The sequence below is a fragment of the Scyliorhinus canicula genome, chromosome 22, assembly GCF_902713615.1.
Source record: "Scyliorhinus canicula chromosome 22, sScyCan1.1, whole genome shotgun sequence".
Lineage (NCBI taxonomy): Eukaryota > Metazoa > Chordata > Chondrichthyes > Carcharhiniformes > Scyliorhinidae > Scyliorhinus > Scyliorhinus canicula.
The window spans coordinates 10,135,054-10,159,787 of NC_052167.1; the positions used below are offsets into that span (position 1 = coordinate 10,135,054).

The window sequence follows — 24,734 nt, forward strand, 5'->3', positions numbered from 1 at the left end:
CGTGGGTTTCCTCCGGGTGCTACGGTTTCCTCCCACAGTCCAAAGATCTGCAGGTTAGGTGGATTGGCCATGATAAATTGCCCTTAGTGTCCAAAATTGCCCTTAGTGTTGGGTGGGGTTACTGGGTTATGGGGATAGGGTGGAGGTGTTGACCTCGGGTAGAGTGTTCTTTCCAAGAGCTGGTGCAGACTCGATGGGCCGAATGGCCTCCTTCTGCATTGTAAATTCTATGATAATTCTATGAATCACCCGTCAATGTCAGCGGTAATATAATCTTTTTTTTAATTTAGAGTATCCAATTCTTTTTTTTTTCCAATTAAGGGGCAGTTTAGCGTGGCCAATTCACTTACCCTATACGTTTTTTTGGATTGTGAGAGTGAGACCCACGCAGATACGAGGAGAATGTACAAACTCCACATAGACGGTTACCCAGGGCCGGGTCCTCAGCGCCATGAGGCAGCAGTGTTAACCACTGCACCTCCGTGCCGCCTAACACAGCCTTATTAACGATTATTCTATTTGATTGCTTAAGGAGGTACATTGTTACATGTCTTGTTCATATAGGTCCCACATTCCCTGTAGAGGGTACCGGGCAGTTCTGGATTCCTAACTCCGAGTTCAAATGTAAAAGCCCCCCGAAAGTCTGTGGGAAAGTGTAACGCACAGCAGGCACCAGGGTCCCAGGTTCGATTCCAGCTTGGGTCACTGTCTGTGTGGAGTCTGCACATCCTCCCCGTGTGTGCGTGGGTTTCCTCCGGGTGCTCCGGTTTCCTCCCACAGTCCAAAGATGTGCAGGTTAGGTGGATTGGCCATGATAAATTGCCCTTAGTGTCCAGAATTGCCCTGAGTGTTGGGTGGGGTTACTGGGTTATGGGGATAGGGTGGAGGTGTTGACCTTGGGTAGGGTGCTCTTTCCAAGAGCCGGTGCAGACTCGATGGGCCGAATGGCCTCCTTCTGCACTGTAAATTTTATGAAATTCTATGATATGGCGCTGACCATAAAATTCAGCCTTTAACTCCTCTGCTGATGACAATGTGCATTTATGTGAAATCTTGGAGTGGCCCATTAAGGTCACAAGGTGGAGATGTTGTGCCTTTTTCAAGTAAATTAAAGATTGATTACTTTTCACGAATTGTCTGATTCCTCGACCAGTAACGAGTGTGACACAGGAATTTACGTGGGCAACCGGAAGGACACGTCTCAAAACGTATGGAAAATCTAATAAATAACTTTGTATCTCGTTGGGGGAAGAACAGAAAATGGTGGTTGTGATGGTTAATCGATATTTCTTCACATCACCGATGCTGGGTTTGGAACGTTCCAGTGTCTCTAAATTATGGTCGGAGGTTATTACAGCATTAATGTGCTACATGCCTCCACACCCTGGAACAGTGTGACACTTTGGGGAAAGGGGGGGGAGGAAAGGGCGCGTGATGATATCCCACTCTCTTCATCACTAGGCAAGACAGCTCTAAGCAAAGGGGCAGTGCATCCTGCGATGGGCTTTGCTGCGGTACATAGAACATAGAACAGTACAGCACAGAACAGGCCCTTCAGCCCTCGATGTTGTGCCGAGCAATGATCACCCTACTCAAACCCACGTATCCACCCTATTCCCGTAACCCAACAACCCCCCCCCTAACCTTACTTTTTATAGGACACTACGGGCAATTTAGCATGGCCAATCCACCTAACCCGCACATCTTTGGACTGTGGGAGGAAACCGGAGCACCCGGAGGAAACCCACGCACACACGGGGAGGACGTGCAGACTCCACACAGACAGTGACCCAGCCGGGAATCGAACCTGGGATCCTGGAGCTGTGAAGCATTTATGCTAACCACCATGCTACCGTGCTGCCCACCAGATCGTTCTGCCTCGCCTCTTCCCCTCACACACTCAATCTGGACATTTCAGATAAATGGCCTGGGGAGAGGTACTTAAAACAAGATCTGGCATTTCCCCATGCGGGGAATGAATGGGGGAGGCAGTCCCTCCAGGTTGCAGTCTTAAACTACTTAGCAGCCACACCCGGGGCAGCAGTGGAAAGAGCAGAACCAGATGCGAGCTGAGACTAAATATGCGCTAACTTCATGGGGAAGTGCAGCCAAAAAAGTGGAAAAATAAAATTTACTTTTGAAATGATGGGACGATAAATAACATTTAAAAATTGAACTCCACAGATAAGTTAAAGGCATGGAATTACGAAGGCACCTCGTGTTCAGTGATATCTTCAAGATTTAAAAGTTCTTATAGAAATTCACAGTATCATATCGTGCCGCTGTAGTTACTTTATGCGGATACCCAGGGATTTCACTCCAGTTTTGATAATGCGCTGTACGTTCAAACATATTATTCAGTCACCCAAGAGTTAACCACGACTCTTTCCCTATTCAGTCTACTCTTCATTCTCTACAATACCAGACACATATTTGTCAGTCTTCATTATAATCACTTGCCAATAACCATATTTTATTTTGTACTCTTCTAATACTGATGCGTGCCAGTTTTCTTGTCACAAAGAGCTGGGGTGGGGGTCAAAGTTCTCAAGCCATGTGCCAATTCACAGCAAATGGACTTGTACTACCGGCTTACAGATTAGTAATGGCACAGAAGGGGTTTGGTTTAAAGTATCAGCCTTTGAGCCCAGTATGTTCTTTCCCCTACACTGGCTTCACGTACAAAGTCTCTGTAAACAAAGAGCAGGCAAGACACCCCATTGGAGGTGCCACTTTAGATTGCTATTGGTAATACTGTTTCTGGTAGTTAATACTATAAATACAACCTGGGAATATGCACACACGGAGGAAAGAGTCACATTCTACCAATTTAAGGCCACTTTGTTTTCTGTCTCGAGCGAGATTTTGGTGAATTCATCTTTCGACTGGATGTGTAGTCTGAGGACTCGTAAGCGGTGTTGGGAGAGGGAGGCGTGCGGGCGGGTGGGGTTGGCGATGGCGGTGGCTACGAGGTCTTGTGTACCACTCACTGCACCCGGCGACAGTAATAGCCCAGAACTTTGCACTTCTCGCACAGATGCTGAGGATGTTCTTTGCTCTGGTCTGACACATCAAGGCCATCAGGTTTCTCCAAAGGTCTCTGGGAAAGATAAAAATGAGATAAAGAACCATTAATGATGACCTTTAAAGCTAAACACGTGGAAACTCAACCATATGTCATCATGACCACCTTTGAGATTATTTTCATTAGAACATTTATATTTTGCCCATCCAGAAAGGACTTCAGTTTACAGGATCTAGCTAGATAAATAGTTATTTTTGCACCAAGGTCCAGATCTAGGAGGAAGAAAAAGTCCATTCAATCCAGCTGGCTTTTCATATTGATAAAAGAAAATTACTGCAGATGCTGGAATCTGAAACAGAAACAGGAAACGCTGCACAATCTCAGCAGGTCGGACAGCACCTGTGAAGAGAGAAGGGAGCTAAAGTTTCGAGTCTGGGTGACTCTTTGTCAAAGCTGCCCTTTCTCTCCTCCACAGAGGCTGTCAGACCTGCTGAGATTGTCCGGTATTTTCTGTGTTTGTGACTTTTCATGTTGCTCCGGTCCATCCATCCATCAGGGTTCAGCTTTGCCGTGGCATCAAACAGCTATTTGATACATTCAAGGGCAAGTTGGATAAGTACGTGGAGGAGAAAGGGATAGAAGGAGAAGCTGATAGGGTTAAATTAACTCGAGTAGGAGGAGGCTTGCGGGAAGTGTAAACACCAGCACGGACAATTGGGCTAGAAAATGTATTGCTGTGTTGTAAAGTCCATGTAAAGCTATCCCCCTTAAAGGTTGACTGATGGGCTTTTTACCCACATAGGCCTGTATTGTAGCCTCTATAAAATGTTGGGGGCCGGTTTAGCTCAGTTGGCTGGACAGCTGATTCGTGATGCTGGGCGAGGCCAGCAGCACGGGTTCGATTCCCGTATCGGCTGATGTTATTCAGGAAGCCCTGGTCTTCTCACCCCTCGCCTGAGGTGTGGTAAGCCTCAGGTTAAATCACCACCACTCAGCTCTCCCCCCCCCCCCCCCCCTCAAAGGGGAAAGCAGCCTATGGTCACCTGGGACTTTACTTTACTTTATAAAATATAAAGGTAACGTTAACAATCCTCAGTCCTGAGTGGCAAGCCTTGCCTAATAGTAGCATAAACTAGAGAGGTTCCTCAGTCTGTGATTCGAGCAAGGCATTGGCAAATTTACCTTAAAGTGAGCTGGAGTCATGACACATACTGACTGAACTTCCATGTGGAATTTCCCGAGTGTGGTGAATTTGTACTTGGACTTCTACCAAATACTGTACAGCCACTGGCAGTACTTCAGAGGTTTAGCAGGGCAGATTTATATTAACCTGAGTGTGATATACAGGCAAGTAAAACACAGATCTATGTTCCAATTCTTGGGTATCCTTTCCTGTTCAACAGGTCACGAGTTGTCAACTGTCCATTGTCATATACTCGTAAACTAATCGTTAGTCAACACAGTTCGACTCCATGAAAAACAAAACCATCACAAGTGAACTCTAAAAATGGAATCTGCGATATTGTTTTGTTTATTCGTTCCTGGGATCTGAGCTGTCATTCCTAATTGCCCTTGAGAGAGTGATGGTGAGTCAACTTCTTGAATCGTCCATATGATGTAGGTATACTGACAATGTTAGGGAGGGAGCCCCAGGATTTTGACCCGGCGACAATTAAGGAACAGCGATTAATTTCTACGACAGGATGATAAATGGCTTGGAGGGGAGCCTCTAGGTGGCGGCGTTCCCAGGTATCGGCTGCCCATGTCCTTCTAAATGGTAGAGGTCATGGTTTGGAAGGTGTTGTCGAAGGAGTCTTGTTGAGTTGCTGCAGTGCAGCTTGTTGATGGTACACACGGCTGTCACCGTGGTGTAGGGAGCGAATGTTTGCGGACCGGGTGTCAATCAAGAGGGTTGCTTTGTTCTGCATGGTGTCGATCTTCTTGAGTATTTTGGAGGGTTTTTAAAAAATTTAGATTACCCAATTATTTATTTCTGCAATTTAGCGTGGCCAATCCACCTACTCTGCACATGTTTGGGTTGTGGGGGTGAAACCCACACAGACACGGGGGAAAATGTGCAAACGTTACACAAACAGTGACCCAGGGCCGGGATCAAACCCGGGTCCTCAGCGCCATAGGCAGCAGTGCTAACCACTACACCACCGGGCCGCCCCGAGCGTTTTGGAGTTATACTCATCCAGGAGAGTATTCCAACACACTCCTAACTTGTGCTTTGTAGATGATAGACAGACGTTGCGGAGTCAGAAGACACGCTACCTGCTGTTGTTTGGAGGAGGAAGCACCTTTAGAAACAGTTCCAGAAAATGATTGACAGCATCTGTGGAGAGACAAGGGAGCTAATGTTTCGAGTCTTTTTGACTCTTTGTCTCCAGCTTTGACAAAGAGTCATCCAGACTCACAACGTTTCCTCCCTCCTCTCTCCACAGATGCTTTCAGGCCTGTTGAGATTGTCCAGCACTTTCTGATTTTGTTGCAGATTCCAGCATTCACAGTAATTTGCTTCTATCCAGAAAATGATTTGTCTTTTCGGATCTCCTCAAACTAATCACGGTGACAATCGCTTTTAGCTTTTGGAAATTTATCTGCGCTGTTTAAAATCACTATTTATTTTCTGCACAATGGCAGTTGAGCAATTGAACCTCAACGTTCACAGAACAACTCAAAACTTCAAATTTCAACAGATGTGTGGTAAAGGCCTGTGATGAATCACCTATTGCTGCTCTGCGCAACAGTATTCCCAGAATAAGATTTCATTTGTTTTAGAGTTTTTCAGTACAACAGACAATTTTATCATCACGTACGTTGATACTTGGATCTGCCTATTGTTTGATTTTCATTTTGTGGTACTTAAATGTTGTAATCAGAGTGGTGTCATGTCAATGTAGCATGTAAGCTATCTTGTGGGCTGTCGCAATAAAGTGTGCAGAGCGATATTACGTGACTGCATCTCTCACTATTTTTACATATGTACATCTTGCAACTGACATGCATCTGTCAAACTGCAGATGGCACATGCCAAGTATCACACTTTGTTCCAGATGTAAAAATGTGCTCACTGACTGTAGCTGAAAATGAATAAAACCATTCAATCAGCTAACATGCTCACCAGGCAGCAATTAAGCTCTGACTGACCTCACCCAGAGTTTACTGAGCAGCAAGAAAAAGAGAAAATGTCTGTGCAGGTCTGACAGCATTCCAGACTCGAAACATTAGCTGCACTCTCACTCCGCAGAGGCTGACCTACCCGCTGAGATTTCCCAGCATTTCCTCTTTTTGTTTCCGATTCCAGCACCCGCAGCAATTTGAATTTTAGAGACGCAGCTTTAGCAGCAAGGTAATACATTCTGCACCTTGTGGCATAATACTCTTGTTCTCATTCATAGAATTATCATGGAATTTACAGTGCAGAAGGAGGCCATTCGGCCCATCAAGTCTGCACTGGCTCTTGGAAAGAGCACCCGACCCAAGGTCAACACCTCCACCCTAGCCCCATAACCCAGTAACCCCACCCAACACTAAGGGCAATTTTGGACACTAAGGGCAATTTATCATGGCCAATCCACCTAACCTGCACATCTTTGGACTGTGGGAGGAAACCGGAGCACCCGGAGGAAACCCACGCACACACGGGGAGGATGTGCAGACTCCGCACAGACATTGACCCAAGCTGGTAATCGAACCTGGGACCCTGGAGCTGTGAAGCAATTGTGCTATCCACAATGCTACCGTGCTGCTTCGGCAGCATATTGTCCAAATTTGTTTGGACGGTAATACAATGAAACTTGCTAGTGTTAATATTAATGGCACTCTCATCACTCGGCAAAGCAAGGCTCAATATGTCCAATAGCTCAACAGGGAGAAGTTGAGACAGATACACCAGGAAGACCTTGAATGCCCCATCTGCACTGATCTATCGGGAGAGCAGTAGAGGCACTGGGAGTGGGGCAGACTTGACTGTACTGAAAACAGAAAATGCTGGGGGAAAAAACCCGGCAGGTTTGGCAGCATCCGTGTGATGTGTTGGGTAAGCTGTGTCTGCGAGGACTGCGTTTACTGCAGCAGTGAGAGAGACAGGCTTCCAACACTTGAAGAAATGCAACTCTATTTTATTGAACTCTTAACTATTATACATACTTTAACTGTGGGTTGACACTAAGCTGAGTTGACTGGAGACCTGAGGCCAACCTGACCAGACTATCTGACAACCACATGGTGGATGTTCTAGTTGTTGCTCACGGGCTCTGACTGTCTCAGAGGCTGCATCCCAAGAGAGCGGGAAAACTAGTGCCCTCTGGCTTTATAGTGGCCGTGTCCTGTCTGGTGATTGGCTGCTGTGTTCTGTGTGTTCATTGGTCATCCTGTGTGTCAATCAATGCCTGTCTGTGCAGCATCATATACTTGTGTGTATATTATGACACCGTGGAAAGAGAAACAGGGTTAACGTTTTGAATCCAATATGCCTCTTCTCCGGAGCGTTCACAGCCTTGACTGTGTGGCTTTTATGAGCTGTTGAGTTGGACTCACCAATGAATAGCGACTTAGACGAAGTACCAGAGGGCAAACTATTTTGGAAGTTGGCCCAGTCAGGGGGCAGCTCCTCCCTCGAGATAGATATAGGGGAAGATAAGAAGAAGGGCTCATGCCACATAACAGCAGTGCGAGCTGTCACCATCCCTTCACAGTACAGCGAGCGGGAAATAGACAAGAACATCCTACCTTGTACCAGTAACACAAAAAGAAGGCAACATAGCCCCAGTACCCTTGCTTGCAAATCAATGCAACGTGTTTACCATTGACCTTTTATTTGGAATAGTGCCTGGTGTGTACTCCCTAAATTGGACTTGATTGCGCGGAGTATAAACACACATGCCAATCCAATCTTAACTGATCCATTTCAACCCTCAATAAGCCACTTTTTTAGTGTCTTAAAACTTCGAGGCCCTTAATGAGCTGGCTTAGCATCAAGGTCAAGGGCAAACCCCACATCTGTTACTGTAATTCACATGCACTCTGTCCCGTAGCTACTCAGCTCACTCCCCCTCAGCTATTTGTGTAATTCCAAACGACTGACGATTCCCTACCCAATTCCCTGTCCGTTTTGTTTAATCTCAGCCCCCGTCATTATTATCCCAAGTGCCAAATATAAACCACTGGCTTTGCACACGATTAACTGTCCGGATAGGTTAACTCAATGCCTGCCATTACCAAGGCAGTGAATTAATGGATGGTACGCAGTGCCATTTCCAAATGGAATTCAACTCAATTCTCCATTCTAGATGTGAGTACATTAGGAATATCAGTGCCAAAGACGTATTCCACATTCAAGACTCTTTTTCCTACTCTTTAATGAATGTGTTATTCAGCACCATCGCACACTTGCTGCTTTCTGGATGTCTGACAGCTTCACCTTTATGCCTCAGCAATAAATGCAGCCCAAATTCGGATTTGAACAATTATTCATGACAAGTACTTGCTCACCCATCAGTTGATGGTGCGAATTACACATTGCGTTTGTCATAACAGAAGTCGTTCTGGGCCTTAGAGCAGGTCAGTCAGTTCCTTGAGGTGGTGCCACATCGGGCTAGATGGTCTGGTGTCTCTGCAGAGAGTTTCTCTGTGGCCCGCCGTAGACCAGTGATGGGATCTTCTTGTGTCATTGCTGTCAATGGTATTTCCCATTGAATCCACCCCATATCACTGGGAAACCTGCAGCAGACGTGCACCGTTGGCGGGACGGGTATAACCCGCGCAACATCTTGAAGTCCAGGGTGTGGAATTCTCCCATCACGCGGCAGAGTGTCCACGCTGTCTTAAACGCTGTCGCGTGATCGGGCCGCTCCCAGAACTAATTCTGGCCCCTACAGGGGGTCAGCGTGGCAGCTGGAGCGGTTCGCGCCGCTCCAGCTGCCAATCCCGGCATGAACTGTGCGCCACGAGATCCGCGCATGCGCAGTGGCACCAGCACAAACGAGGACATGCGCAGTGGCGCGGGAGCCAACGCGCCGGCCCCGACGCAACATGGAGCAGGACTACAGGGGCCGGCGTGTAGGAAAGGAGGCCCCCAGCCACAGAGGCCGACCCGCCGATTGGTGTGCCACGATCGCGGGCCAGGTCGGACCCCCCCTCCACAGACCGCCACCTGACCCTTCCATGCCGAGGTCCCGCCGGCCCAGAGCAGGTTTGAACGGCATCGGCGGGACTTGGCTCTTTTCTTACGGCCGCTCGGCCCATCCGGGCCGGAGAATCGGCGGGCCGGCCGCGTAGAGCGGTCCGCGACCGGCGCCGCGCCAACCATGCCGGGGCCAATGGCATCGGGGCGGCGTGGCCTGTTCGCGGGATTCTCAGGCCCGGCCCAGGGCTGGGAGAATCCTGCCCAGGATTTCGGACCAGGGACTTGGGTGTTAGAATGGTGTGATTCATGGAGGGAAGGACTTGAGGGTTGTCCTCCTGCATGTAAATTAACCACAGAGACCACAAACATCTCCAGGATCAATGGCTGGGCACAAAGAATGTCAACCATGGCTTAGTAGGTAGTGCACTTGCCTCTTGAGTCAGTCAATCATGGATTGAAGCCCAACCCCTGAACTTTGTCGCAAAGTCCACTGACGCTCCAGCACAGTACTGCGGGAGTGCCACACTGTCACAGACGACACCCTTGGACTGAGATATTGAACCGAGGTGCTGTCTGCCCTCCCGGGTGGGTCTAAAAGATCCCGTGAGGCTATTTTGACGAAGAGCAAGGTTGTGCTCCCTGGTTTCCTGGCCAATACTTATCCCTCGAACAACTTCACTAAAAATAACAGATTATCTGCTCGTATCACTTGTGGGATCTTGCTGTGCGTAAATTGGATGCTGAAATTCCGACATTACTTTAGTGGCTGCACTTCAAAAGAGTACACCAATGTCTGTAAGGCACATGGGATATGCCGAGGTTGAGAAAGGTACCATAGTTAAAAAGATGCCACAATTATTCTTAGTAGCCCGAGGTTAGGATGGAGAAAATAGGTCGAGCTTCCTCTGCCAGGCTATGAATCAGGAACCCCTGATGGAGATGCACGCATGCTCAGATTATGGGAGTCTGGGATCAGTGAGGCCTGATGGAAGCTGAAGCCCTGAGAAAAAAAGGTAATCAGTTTGTCAAACAAAAATCTGTGGTGTACTTCCAACGTTTTATGAAAAGGTATTATAAAAAAACTTGGTGAATAAATACTGACAATACTCCGGGGGCGGGATTCTCTGACCCCCCCCCCCCCCCCCCCCCCCCCCCCCCCCGGCCGGGTCGGAGATTCGCCGGGGGTCGGCATGAATCCCACCCCCACCGTCCTCCTAATTCTCCGGCCCCCCAAAAATCGACGCAGCGTGAGTCACGTCACTCGCCTCGGAGAATGGTGGGGACCGGAGAGATTCAATGGGCCCCGGGGCTGCCCGAATTCTCCGGCCTGCGGTGGGCCGAAGTCCCGCCCGTCTTTTGCCAGTCTCGCCGGCGGAAATTGGAGTAGGTCCCTTACCGGCGGGACCTGGCGGCGCGGACGGCCTCCGGGGTTCTTGGAGGGGAGCAGGGGATCTGGCGCCGGGAGGTGCCCCCACGGTGGCCTGGCCCGCTATCGGGGCCCACCGATCCACAGTCGGGCCTGTGCCGTGGAGGGCACTCTATCCTTCTGCACCGGAGGCTGTACCGGTCCACCATTCCCGGTGCGGAAACAAAGCCCTCTGTTCATGCACGGGGATGACGCCAGCAACCACTGGTGCTCCCGTGTATGCGCCAACTCACGCTGGCTGGCGGAGACCCTTCAGTGCTGGTTAGCGTGGCGCCATGCCCCTTTCTCGCCGGCCTGCAGGGCGCAGACCACTCCGGGGCGGGCCTAGCCCCTGAAGGTGCAGAATCGGGGCGGCCCGATGCCCGATGCCCTTCTTACAGCTCTGTGAACCAGGGGCTGGTTTAGCACACTGGGCTAAATCGTTGGCTTTTAAAGCAGACTAAGCAGGCCAGCAGCACGGTTCGACTCCTGTACCAGCCTTCCCGAACAGGCGCCGGAATGTGGCGACTAGGGGCTTTTCACAGCAACTTCATTTGAAGCCTACTCGTGACAATAAGCAATTTTCATTTAATTTCATTTCATTACAATCTAAGAGACCGCATTCAGTGCTTACGATGCAGCCTCCTCTACACTGGGACACCAAACACAGATTGGGTGACTGCTTTGCGGAACATCTCTGTTCAGTCCACCTGCACGATTCCAATTTTCCGGTGGCTTGTCATTTTAATTCTTCACCTTGCTCTCACACTGACATCTCTGTCCTCGGCCTGCTGCACTGTTCCAGTGAAAGCTCAACATAAGCTTGAGGAATAGCACCTCATCTCCCGATTAGGCCCTTTACAGCCTTCCAGGCTCAACATCGAATTTAATGATTTCAGACCATAAATTCTGCCTTCCGTTTTCTTTTCTTTCCCTGTTTCTCTTTTTCTTTCTCTCTGTACACCTTTGGTTTCTGCTCTTGCCCCATCCCCACTGGCCCTGGAAGACAAACTCTTCTGTCATCCAATCTCTCGCGTCCTCCACCCCATCACAAACCTTCCCTTTGCAGCCTGTCTCACCCACCCCGTACTCAAAGCCTATTGCCTCACGGCCATTTTCCCAGTTTCAATGAAGGTTCATTGACCAGGCGACATTAACTCTGTTTTGTCTTTCCGTAGCTGCCACGTGACCTGCTGATTATTTCCAGCATCTTCTGTTTTCAATTTTAGATTTCCAGCATCCACAGTATTCTGCTTTTCAAAACCGATATTTATCTTTGACTGATAGGCGAGGTGTTAGTCTAACGCAACAGGGGTTGACGACATGGCTGGGTCGATTGAAACGTCCAGAGCCTTTCCAACTGATCCTCTTATACAGTCACATGTTTTTAAGATTACAATCCAAGACTACAGAACAAGTAATGTCTCCATCCATTATTGGATGCTTTCAGATAATGAAATAGAAACATACATAGAAAAAAGATGCAGGAGGAGGACATTTGGCCCTTCGAGCCTGCTCCGCCACTCATCATGAGCATGGCTGATCATCAAGTTCAATACCCTGATCCTGCCTCCGACCCCCCCCCCCCCCCCCCCCCCCACCCCCCAATATCCCTTTATTCCTTTAGCCCCAAGAGCTATATCTAATTCCTTCTTGAAATTACACAATGTTTTCGCCTCAACTACTTTCTGTGGTTGCGAATTCCACAGATTCACCACTCTCTCTGAGTGAAGACATTTCTCCTCATCTCAGTCCTACATGGTCTACCCCGTATCCTCAAACTATGACCCCTAGTCCTGGACCTCCCACCATCGGGAACATTCTTTCTGAATCTATCCGGTTTAATCCTGTTAGATTTTTATAAGTTTCTATGAGATCCCCCCTCACTCTTCCGTAGCTGGATGAAACCATTAGCAACCATATAGAAGAATTTGCATCATTTCATTGTGACATAGTTGTACTAAAGGTGTCTACAGAAATTGTCAATGGTCAAAAGTATGGTTCAGTTAAGATCGGGCAGCCAAAGGGAAGTGCTCATCGCTGTTGCTGTTTCCTGGCCAATCTTCACTGAATCTTTGTGGCATCATTTATAGTTGTTACTCTAGGCAATAATATCTCAAAGAGGGGGAAACGCGAATCAGTAGCAGATTATGAATGACAAACAGCAGCCAAAGGAAGATCTCCATGTCCGTACAATGTACATCTGTCCAATGAGCCTCCAGCATGCTCCACTCCAAATTCTGCTTCAGGTTGGAATGAACGGAAACCCATCGACTGTCAATCCAATGGGCCATTTCCAGGGGTGGATATAGGCTCACTGACTATCTGTAACATTGAGGAAGATGCACAGTTGACTCGTACATCAAGATCAACACCTGAGGAAAAGAGGAATGTGAGACGGATCTCCCCAGAACCACTCCTGCCTTGACTTCACCAGACAGGTAAGTGCACACCTGTTTGTGGTGGTTTAGGAGCAGTTACGAGGAAAATTCCAACACCAGAAATAGATGAATGGTTAGAGAGAGAGCAAGAGTGAAAGACTGCTAGTTAGCTTGCACGCACAAAGCTTTGCTGCACCTTTCTATCTCTGCGCGCATTTCCTATTTACGAACAGCATTCTTTGTGATTACAATTTCGATCACATATTCATGCCAACATTTAATACTGACAATACCTGTGCCGATATATTGGGAATTCCCTATGTAAACAGGTCCCAGTAATATTGCCATTGCATGCTGCTAGGTGGCGGTATAACTCCACTGTACCCTGTTCCATTGTAGCCTCTTGTCACACACAGGTGGAAAGGCATTACTGACGATTCTGCAGAGTTTCAGTCAAATTGTACAATTCTGGCATTGCCATTTTATGAGGAAACATGTTTGGACTGGTTTCCCTGTTCCTGAGGCTAAGTGCCGGTGCCAACGAAGGATCAGTTGTGTTTCACGACGGGGAAATCGGCGTAAACCCTCACCGATTCCGGTACCGGTAGCAACGGCGCCACGTGAAACAGCCGTGGAACAGGTGGAAAACGGTCGGAGAATTGCCAGGTCCCATGCTGCACATGCGCAGGGCTGACAAGCTGCAGTCGCGCACACCTATACCCCCCGCACACGCACTGGTTGCGCCGGGAAAAATGGCGGCAACCGTGCTGGACTGCGTACCCACCCACCCCAACCCCAGAGCCAACTTCCTGGCCACCCCCCACCACTCCCCCCCAGCCCTGGCAGAAGACACCCGGCCAGCGGCACAGATCTCGGCTGAGTGTGGCAGTGCTGGACACTGTCTGCATGCCCTCTCTCTCTCCCCGCAGCCAGCATGCTAGGTTCCCGACCGCGGGGACCACACCTGGCCCATTGGAGGTGGAGCATCGCGGGTGGGCCGGCCGATGACGTGCAAAAGGTGTTGCGACTGCGCGCGGCGCACGTCCCAATGATGCCGATTTGGAGGGGATGGAGTATCGCGACCCACAGTCAAACTGGCATCTGCCCCAATTCCGGCATTGGGAGCCGTTCCCGATTTCGCCATTGGGCTACAGATAATCCCACCCAGAATGAGATTGTGAGATTCACTGAATTAAAGATAGGTTAAACATTTGGAAACAGCAGAACCAGTAAGTCCAATCCTCAAAAATGCTTCCTGCCTATTCATTCGTCCCCTCTTCACGTGACTGGTTAAGGGGTTTAGATAGGAACCGAGGAAATTAAACCAGAAGTAGGCCCCTTGAGCCTGCTCCACTATTGATTAAGATCAGGCTAATCTCTTGCATCCACTCAACTTGTCACCTGGTTTTCACAACCATAGAATCATAGATTTGGGTCACAGCTTCACTCCATATTTCCCATTCAAGTTTTGTAAGTCAATAGTCACAATGTAATGCAGACTCCTTGCACACAAGATAGATGGCAACAATGTTGGGAAAGAAATTGCAGGAATTTGTTCCTCAGCCCCACCTGGTGTTCGGAGTCTGCATTACGTTGTGACTGTTGACATCCAAAACTTGAATGGGAAATATGGAATGAAGCTGTGACCCAAATTATGTAGACGGGAAGTAAGATTTGTGGATTTGAAGTGTGCACCATACACAAGATACTGAAGCCGTACATTCTTGTGAAGTAGTGACAGAAAAGGTTGAATTTCCAAGGAGGACGGCCGATCAGGATCACCAATGCAAAACCATACTCCAGGCTACTATTGAGTAATTCAACAGGGGGTGCAAGTGAAATGAAAACCATTAGTGAAAGTTAATTGGCTTTTGACCGCCACTGGTACTGGATATATGTTGGATGTGATAACGTGGAGATCCAAGGAGAAATTTTATGATTTCACGTTCCTGAAAAAGCCCCACTTGGCAAACACAGCAGCCATTCCGGAAAATGCTAATCATGCCCGAATTCCAGTTTGTGCTCCTGGAGGTCCAGGTTTCCTGCCAAGAATGTGGGAAAGTTAGAAAAGAACCCCTTCGTTGAGAGCAGCATTTTGTATCGCTTACTTGCACAATAATATTTTTTCGCCCTGTGGTTGACGCCTGACGTTAACCGACCTCTCCCAAGTGCAAAGTGAGAGCTAGGGAGAAGAGCTCAATAAACAGTAGACCACAATGTTAAAGAAAAAGCAGACACGATAGCCCAATGAATAAGCACACAACCACCACGGAAACTAACACAAAACAGAAGTAGCAACTCGATTCAAGGCTTGGGAATCAGTTTTTTCTACACCGGAACGTGTGCAAAAGAGCTTTGGAAAGTTCTGTCAGAGTTTCTGGAAAGAGGTCAGGAACAACAGTTGCTCTAATAATTTGCTCTTGTACAGCTGCCCGAGTTCATCGCTGCAAAGTATTGCAGTGGAAGGAGAAGTGTTTGCCTTCGGAGAATTTTACGATCAATCATGGGATTGGAAGGAGCAAAATCACAGAGGGCAGGTAGTTGAGCCAATCTAAGATTCTATTAGTGGTTTAAAAAGTATCGTTTCAAACGTCAAGGGGAAAGATATACAAGCTGAATGCTGAAAAGCAAACTGCACTTAAGATATTAAGACTAAAGTGTCATCTTGCTTCTTTTCTCCAGAGCTCTTGTGCATTATTTTCACACAGCTGGGGGGGGTGTTGGATGGAATCAGATCTCAGCCCCCCCCCCCCCCTGCCCCCCCCTCTCCCGGGTTTCCCCAGAGGGTTGCAATTGCAAACCAAAATGACAGTGAGGGATTTTCTTTGGCTGCTACGTCTGAGCAATTGCCCATAGGGACTGCAATTGAAATAAATCTCCCTTAATTGGCAGGGCCAATTCCCTTAGTTATGCCCTGGGGGGGTTATGGCCTCTCTCTGGACCCACTCCAAGTTCCTTCAAAAAAAAAGCGCCATTTGATTTGGAAACGAGAATGCGTTGGGGTCCAGGCCGCCCCTCTGGAGAAAGCTGAAGCCTGCAGTTTGCCTGTGTATTGGGAAAGAAGGCTTGGCATTGATACAGTAGAGTATTAAATCAAACGGCAGGGGCAGTTCAGCTTGTATCTGAATCATGACTGTTTTAAGTCATTAAGAACATTAATTCCAGCTTATGGTAAATCCAGATGAATGCAGGAAGTACAGGGTGAAGGGAGGCAAATGCCAATATTGCTGCTAACCGTCTAAAAGTGTTAATAAGCCTCTTTACAATAGCTTACAACGAAAATCCAAAATGATAGTTTATTTCGCCAACACCATGTTAACCAATACTTAATCCATTTGCTATTAGGAAATAGGTGACTTTGTATATCGAGAAGTCAGGGTTCGGGCCTTAGGACTGTCTGCCACTCAAAGCTGTCCATGTGTACACAGTTTGGAAGCTATGAAATGATAATTTCTCAGGCAGGCAGGTCAGTGGTAGAACATTGTCACAATCCACCTCCTGGAAAGGAAAACAGTTGCCAATCCTATTCAGCCTGGGTCAGGCACAGGCCGCGTTCTTCCAGGCCGCGGACTCATCAAAAATAATGGGTGTGGGCTTCCAGAATTTAAAGAACACCCTTAAGGTGAAAGTTGAACCAACTCGTAGAAGGAAGTAAAGAAAGCAGGGGAACTGTAAAGTGAAAAGCTTTGCTTTGATACAAAAATGAGCAAAATAAATTTTTTTTAAATGGCAAATCTGAACGAACGCATTCAATTGCAACAGGCAAGTAAGTGGAAAACATTTGATTGAGTTCACAAGAGAGTTAGTGCCTCAGAATACATTGTGCAAAAAGTATGTCCAAATGCATTCATGTAAAGAATCTTCCTGATAGCAAAGTAGGTGAGAGTTGGATAGATGTTCAGTTTTATTGGCCTAATTTAGGGGTCAGGTGGTGGTTACGCTGAACTTTCCTAAAGGAGATTAATTGTGTTGGGTTGAGTTGATGATAAAGCAGATTTGTTCATTGTCCATAAAAGGAGCAGCCTGGCCTTTTCTTGTTCTATGTTATCTTAAGCTGCTGAAACTCATGAGTGGCCACATTAGAAATGTGTAGGGTCATAGAATCATAGTATTTACAGTGCAGGAGGAGGCCTTTCAGCCCATCGAGTCTGCACCGGCTCTTGGAAAGAGCACCCTACCTAAGCCGACACCCCCACGCTATCCCGAAACCCAGCAATCCCACCCAACACCGTTGGACACTAAGGGACCATTTACCATGGCCAATCCATCTAACCTGCACATCTTTTGACTGTTGCAGGAAACCGGAGCACCCAGCGTAAACCCACGCAGACATGGGGAGAACGTGCAGACTCCACACAGACAGTGGCCCAAGCCAGGAATCAAACCTGGGACCCTGGAGCTGTGAGGCAACTGTACTAACCACTGTGCTACTGTGCCCCCACCCTGCACTAGATTCCTATACATCATATGCATCCACTTGTGTTTACAACTGGTTCAAAGAAGATTTAAGTGTTACCACTAAGCTGAGTTAGAGAGTACGATTTTATAATAATCTTTATTTTCACAAGTCGGCTTACATCAACACTGCAATGAAGTTACTGTGAAAAGCCCCTAGTCGCCACATTTCGGTGCCTGTTCGGGTACACAGAGGGAGAATTCAGAATGTCCAAATTACCTACAGCACGTCTTTCAGGACTTATGGGAGGAAACTGGAGCGCCGGAGGAAACCCGCGCAGGCATGGGGAGAATGTGCAGACTCCACACAGACAGTGACCCAAGCCGAGAATCGAACCCGGGACACTGGAGCTGTGAAGCAACAGTGCTAACCACTGTGCTACCGTGCTGCCCCGCAAGGAGGCTGGTCCCAGGTTTACCTCAGCTGGAGCAGGGATCAAACCTCACAATGTTGCCATTGTTGGGAAACACATATATTTACACACACACGCAGTCATACAGAACTTGATTATTGCTGAAAAAATACATTTTGTCGAAGCTTTTCATCTTTCACTCATCAGGACTATCACAAGAATACCAATGTCGGGGAAATAATAACTTTATACTAGAAGAGGGTGCTAATCAGTGGGCAAATGGACTCTGGTTGGAAAATGGACTCTGATTAGTAGAGCTGTTGCCATGGAGAATGCACCAGTTGATGGCGACTGACAGTTAACTGCCAAGCATTGTTTAAAATTTAAACCAAGCCGATTGTCTCCAGTCAAGGCATGCCAAGTGGAATAAACTAGCGAACAGCTACCACTTTTTTGTTTTCCTGAAACAGATGCAATGTGTGTACATGTTCTTTCTCTCTGTAATGCATGCATACATACTCATACATATTATATGCACATGCATTTATATGCACGCGCTGACCATATATTTTATATACACATATAATCATATATACATGTATACTCACATATTACATCCCAAAACAATGCGATTGTCTAGGAGAATATAATTTCAAGCCAATTCGGGAAAAAAATATATCTGGAGCCTCCTGACCCTCTTAGGGGAGCAAAGAGGCTGCTCACCACATGATAATTGAAAGAAAATTAAATCAAGCTGCCTTGTGTTGTTCCTTTAACAGTAGAATTTTTATGTTGACATAAAAATGGGGAGAATCCCTGTTCACAACCAAATCGGGGGCGGCGCCTGTTTGCGGATGCTCTGCCCCCTCCAAAACGGTATCACTGTTGGGGCGGCCTCAGGACGTTACCTGAAGCCCCTCCCCCGATGCTGGGGGGGGGGGGGAGCGTCGGCGAGGGCTGGGGGCCTGGTGGGGGCTGGCCCAGGGGTGGCAAGAGGGTGTCCAGGGGGACACGATCTGGCAGGTCGGGTTTGTGCGCGGCCGGCACCAAGTTGTATGGCGCGGCCGTAACAGGTTGTCACCGTGCGCATGCGCCGCCAAGAGCCCGGCAATTCTCCAGGTGTTTATATCGGAAAGGCTGGGGGCGGAATTCTGAGATCCTGAGGCTAAGTGTTGACGCTGACGGAAATGCCTACACGGGGCCAGAACGGCACTGGAGCGGTTCCTGGTGTGAACTGGGCGTCGCGGGGTCTGCGCATGCGCAGTGGCACCGGCACCAACGCGCGCATGTGCAGTGGCTCCCTTCAACATGCCGGCCCCAACGCAACAGGGCGCAGGGCTACAGGGGCTGGCGCGGAGGAAAGGAGGCCCCCAGCCAGTGACGCCGGCCTGCCGATTGGTGGGTCCCGATTGTGGGCCAGGCTAAATCGGAGGCCCCCCCCCCCCCGCCCCTGGGGTCGGACCTCCCCCCTCCCCTCCACACTGAGTTACCGCCAGCTGAGAGCAGGTGTGGACGGCGGCGGCGGGACTCGGCCTTTTCACGACGGCCACTCGGCCCATCGCGGGCCGAGAATCGGCTGGCCGGGCGCCAGATGTCGGGGAGGCGTGGCACGATTCGCGCCAGTCACGGGGATTCTCCGGCCCGGCCCCGGACTCAGAGAATCTCGCCCTGTGCATTTTACTAGCCCCTCACCGGTTGGAGGATTGGTGGTGGGGCCTCGCTGATTTTTCCGTTGTAAAACTAGACACTGCCTCCGGACACAGCCTGAAAATCGGAGAATCCAGCCCATTGTCTCCCAAACAGAGAGTCCTACCCAATGCCATTCATGATCTCAAAGCTGTGCTTCCAGATGGTAAGAAAGAAAGGTCTGTATTTAGATCAGGACATCCCGAAGCACTTTACAGCTAATGATGTACTTTTGAAGTATAGTTACGATTGTAACTGTAGGGTTAGGGTGAAATCTGGGAGTTTGTAAATACCATTCAGTAGTGGAACCATTCACCTCCCTGATGCCAGTAGCATTTTCTTCATCAAAGGAGGCTCAGATATGGGTGCGGTTGGGCTAAACTCATGTTCCACAAGCGATTGTGCCAATTCACTCATTTTTCATGCGTTACTGTAAATTTCCTTCAGCCGCGAATTTTCAGAGCAACAAGCAAAATTATGGAACAGATTTATTAAATGTTTTCCACACAACCTTGCCAACTTTTAATTTATTCCATTAATATTACTGTAACCTGCAATTTGGAAAGTAGCAGACAGAATTTCAATCTTGACTCTTTTTGGGGGAAAATGTCAATGAATCTCAATCCAAGGGTACCATTAAAAACAAATATTTATCCGTACTTCACTGAGAGGGTGATCTGTAGGGGCATAAACCTACGGATTAGAAAATCATGGGGGGGGGGTGATTTTCCAATAGTTGCCATCAGTTTGTGAGTTGGATGTTTCAGGACAGCACTGGGAGAGTACTCCAGTGTCAGAGGCCTTCAGATTAGACACTAAACTGATAGATTGCAGATCGAAAAGATCAGCATCCTTAACGAACAAACACAAACCAGCAGAGAAAAGCTTTAAGTCATAAATCACTCTCAAAGCCATTCAGAATATGATTATAATTATAATTACTCAATCCTTTGGCTTTAGTCTGTTTTAAGACTTTGCAAAGCTTTAAACTAAGTCTCTGGTTTGCAAGTAGAGTCTACTTTCAAGACACCAATGAAAATCGCGCAACTGAATGTGGCAACAGGGGAATTTGGTTTTACGGTCAACCTAAACCAATGGGTTCGCTTATCATCGGGAGGAATCTTCACTGCTGCTGGGTCAAAATCCTAGAATTCCTTCCCTAACAGCACTGTGGGTGTACCCACACCACGTGGACTGCAGTGGTTCAAGAAGGCAGCTCGTCGCCACTTTAGAACCATAGAATTCCTCAGGGTCAGAAAGAGGCCACTCGGCCCATCGGGTCTGCACCAACCCTCTGAAGGAGCACCCTACCTAGGCCCACTCCCTCCCCGCCCTACCCCTGTAATCCATCTGACCTGCTCATCTTTGGACACTAAGGAGAAAGTTAGCATGGCCAATCCACCTAACCTTGCACATCTTTGGACTTAACTTAAGGGCAGTTAGGGATGGGCAACAAATGCTGGCCCAGCCAGCGACGCCCACATCCTATGAACAAATAATCTTTAAAAATATAACTACTCAAACTAGCTTGGAGAGGAGGAGGTTGGTGTCACCTATCTTCACAGGGTTGAAGGTTTGGATGGGGGTTGGAGGAATTTGAACCGGGCGTTGAATTTGACAGTAATTTATTCATTAATGCCATCTTTCCCATTGACACCTGTGGCATGACCTCAGTATCAACAGTAAAGGCGGAAACATTTTTTTAATAAAGATTTTTTTATTTAGACATAAATCTAAAACAAAGCCATGGGCCTCTTTGCTCTAGAGAAGCAAAGAAGCATCCAATGAAGGCCTTTAAAATCATGAAGGAGTTTGATAGGGGAGAGTTCCAAGATGTGTCCGCGTGTGGAGAAGTCTAAACTAGGGGTCAGCAATCTAAGATGGTGACTAATAAATATCATCAGGAATTCAGGAGAAATTTCAGGTGGAATTTCCGGCTGGTGAGACTTTCTACTCCCGCCGAAGTCAATGGACTTTTGAATGCTTCGCCATATTGTCCAGTCTTGCCGCCTCCGTGACTAGGCCGTGAAATTCAGCCCTTCTTCACTCCGAGGGTCGGCCAGAATGGGAAATGAGCTGCCACATGGTGAGGTTGACAAGAATAACATAGATGCCATGAGAGAGAAGCTAAGATAAGACTATCAGGGATGAGGAAGCGGACTAGACCGATAAGTGGACAGGAGAACACAAAGTAAATAGAGTAGGAGGAGGCACATGTGGAAAATAACACCAGCACAGATAGGTTGAGCTGAATTGCCTGTAACATTGGTAAAAATCCCAATATCCCATCTAAAATGGGTCTTGACTTGTTTAGTCAAATAGCTCTCACCCTAAGCGTCCACTCCTTAAAAGCTCCCGAGCTTTACCTTAAAATAGGATTGAGCATAAATGCCATTCTCATCGTGTATGCTTCATAGTTTAGTCTGTGATATAAACTAGCAGCTGTTGGTCTACATTTACTGTTAAGCAGGCAGAGACTAATCAAATCCATCTCAATTAGCAACTTTCCGACCAGCCGAGAGGTTTCACAGAAAGTTATGGTGATCGGGAGCAAACTAGCTGAAAGATGGTGTAAGCAAACTCAGTAGTAGCTTTCAAAAAGAAATCTCACAAACACTTGAAGGGAAAATAACTGTGGGGCTATGGGGGAAAAAAATAGAGGAATGGAACTAATTGGAACGTCCTTTGAAAGAGCCATAATGTGGACAATGGTCCAAATGGCCACCTTCTATGCTGTATCATTCTGTGATTCAAACCCAGGATTAAGATATGTGATATTGGGCGGCACGGTGGCACAGTCGTTAGCACTGCTGCCTCAAGGCGCCAAGGACCCGGGTTCGATCCCGGCCCCGGGTCACTGTCCGTGTGGAGTTTGCACATTCTCCCCATGCCTGCGTGGGTCTCACCCCACAACCCAAAGATGTGCAGGGTTGGTAGATTGGCCACGCGAAATTGCCCCTTAATTGGGGAAAAAAAGAATTGGGTACTCTAAATTTATTCAAAAAAAGATATGTGATATTATCCATCAACTCATTACGTTCTCCCCATCATGACTTCATCTAGTCTCATCAATCTTTTCCAAACGTTCTTGGTATTAGCAGGATTGATGTCTATTAGATACAATAAATAAAGTCAAGTGTATGAAATACCTTTGGAACTAGAAGGTATTTATTCCACTGGTGTCTAGTGTCCGTAGTCAGGCTCCCATCCTATGGTCTATATCTTTAATTTCAGCCTTGCATTCTAGGCAATTACCTCCCAATAATGGTACCAACTTCGGTGCTGTTCCTTTCTCATTAAAATTCTTGAGCCAAGGAAAAGCACGTTCACTTCATTATATCGCGCACTTACAAGCCTGCTTTTAATTTCATATTCTGTTCATCAGCAGCTTCCACCAAACACAAACGAGCCATTAATCATGCCGGATAACCCCTGGCATTGCGAATGCTCACGGAATATCCACCACCTTTCAATTTGGCTAATGTTTCAACTGATGGAGAACGCACATACCCCTGGAGCCAGACCAGACCCATCATCTTCTTGCAGTGGAATAAGTGCCTTATGACTGTATTTAGGGCAGTTACATTCTTTCTGCTCAGAATTATTAACAGATGATAAATTATACGCAAAGTTACAGTAAACATAATGTTGGCCAGGAACATGAACTAATTAACACTGACAACACTTGAGACTTTTTCCATTATCTTGCTGGTGCCTAATTATTCAAAGCTGTCACAGGAGTTAAAGATTTGAGGAAAAAAAAAAGTTACAGAAGACAGGGAGGAAAGTTCAGGGCAATCTAATGGGGATTCACTGCATAACATTCATCCCCGATCCACTGAATAATACTGAGGGGGCGGCAAGCAATTTTTAAAAATGCATCCCACCCTAAGCATATTCCTCCTGAAGGAGCACAGGAAGCTTAAAGGAATTATTTACACCCAGGTGGAGTTAGTGTGCAAGTTTTCAAAGTGGGACCCAAAGGGATTCCAAGGAGGAAATGCCGGGATTGTCCCGAATGTCACCAGATTTCTGTCCACCATCAAATTCATTTTTTTAAATATTCACTGACTATAAAGAACCAGAGGACAACATTTCAAAATTAGGGGGAAGCCACTGAATGACGAGATGAGATGAGCCGATTCTTTTACTCAGAGGGTTACAAAACTTTGCAATTCTCTGCCGCAGGGAGCTATGGAGGTTCATTGAGTATGTTTAAAGCAATGTTTGACCAATTTCCAAATCCCACTGACATAAAAGGATATGGGGATGGTGTGGGGGAAAAGGCACTGAAGTGGAGGATCAGCAGTGCTTGCTTCACAGTGCCAGGGTCCCAGGTTCGATTCCCCGCTGGGTCACTGTCTGTGTGGAGTCTGCACGTCCTCCCCGTGTGTGCGTGGGTTTCCTCCGGGTGTTCCGGTTTCCTCCCACAGTTCAAAGATGTGCAGGTTAGGTGGATTGGCCACGCTAAATTGCCCCTTAGTGTTAGGTGGGGTTTCTGGGTTATGGGGATAGGGTGGAGGTAGGGGCTTGGGTAGGGTGCTCTTTCGAGCCAGTGCAGACTCGATGGGCTGAATGGCCTCCTTCTGCACTGTAAAAAAATTCTATGAAATGGGCTGAATGGCTTTGCGACTTTAGAGGAGTTGGAGGGGAAGTGGGGTCTCCCCCCGGGAACAATTTCAGATATATACAGATTAGGGCGTTTGTTAAGCGGCAGGTGGCGGAGTTTCCGCTATTGCCGCCAAGGGGGTGCAGGGTAGGGTGCTCTCGGGGACATGGGTCGGTGAGGGTAGGATCTCGGCAATTTATCCGGTGATGCAGGAGGGGGAGGAGGCCTCGGTGGATGAGCTGAAAGCAAAGTGGGAGGAGGAGCTAGGGGAGGAGATCGACGAGGGGACGTGGGCGGACGCCCTGGGGAGGGTGAATTCGTCCTCTTCTTGCGCACGGCTCAGCTTAATTCAGCTGAAGGTGCTGCATAGGGCGCACATGACTGGGGCCAGGCTGAGCCGGTTCTTTGGGGGTGAGGACAGGTGTGGGAGGAGTTCAGGAGGCCCGGCGAATCACACCCACAGGTTCAGGGCGTGTCCGGCGTTGGAGGGGTTTTGGAAGGGAGTGGCCGGGACCTTGTCCAAGATGGTCGGTTCCAGGGTGGAACCGGGCTGGGGGCTCGCGATCTTTGGGGTAGCATCGGAGCCGGGAGTGCAGGAGGCGAGAGAGGCCGGTATCCTGGCCTTTGAGTCTCTAGTAGCCCGGTGAAGGATTCTCTTACAGTGGAGGGACGCGAAGCCCCCGTGCC

General features: G+C 48.0%; 1 protein-coding gene across 1 annotated transcript in view; it reads right to left on the reverse strand.

Annotated features, from left to right (window-relative positions):
* Positions 1–2,892: 2,892 nt before the first annotated feature.
* Positions 2,893–24,734, reverse strand: part of zcchc24 (zinc finger, CCHC domain containing 24) — a 186,256-nt gene continuing 164,414 nt past the window's right edge. Inside the window, exon 4 of the mRNA XM_038783083.1 lies at positions 2,893–3,100. Within this exon, the coding sequence (XP_038639011.1) occupies positions 2,987–3,100 (114 nt within the window). The 3' untranslated portion in view covers positions 2,893–2,986. The remainder of the gene's footprint in view (positions 3,101–24,734) is intronic.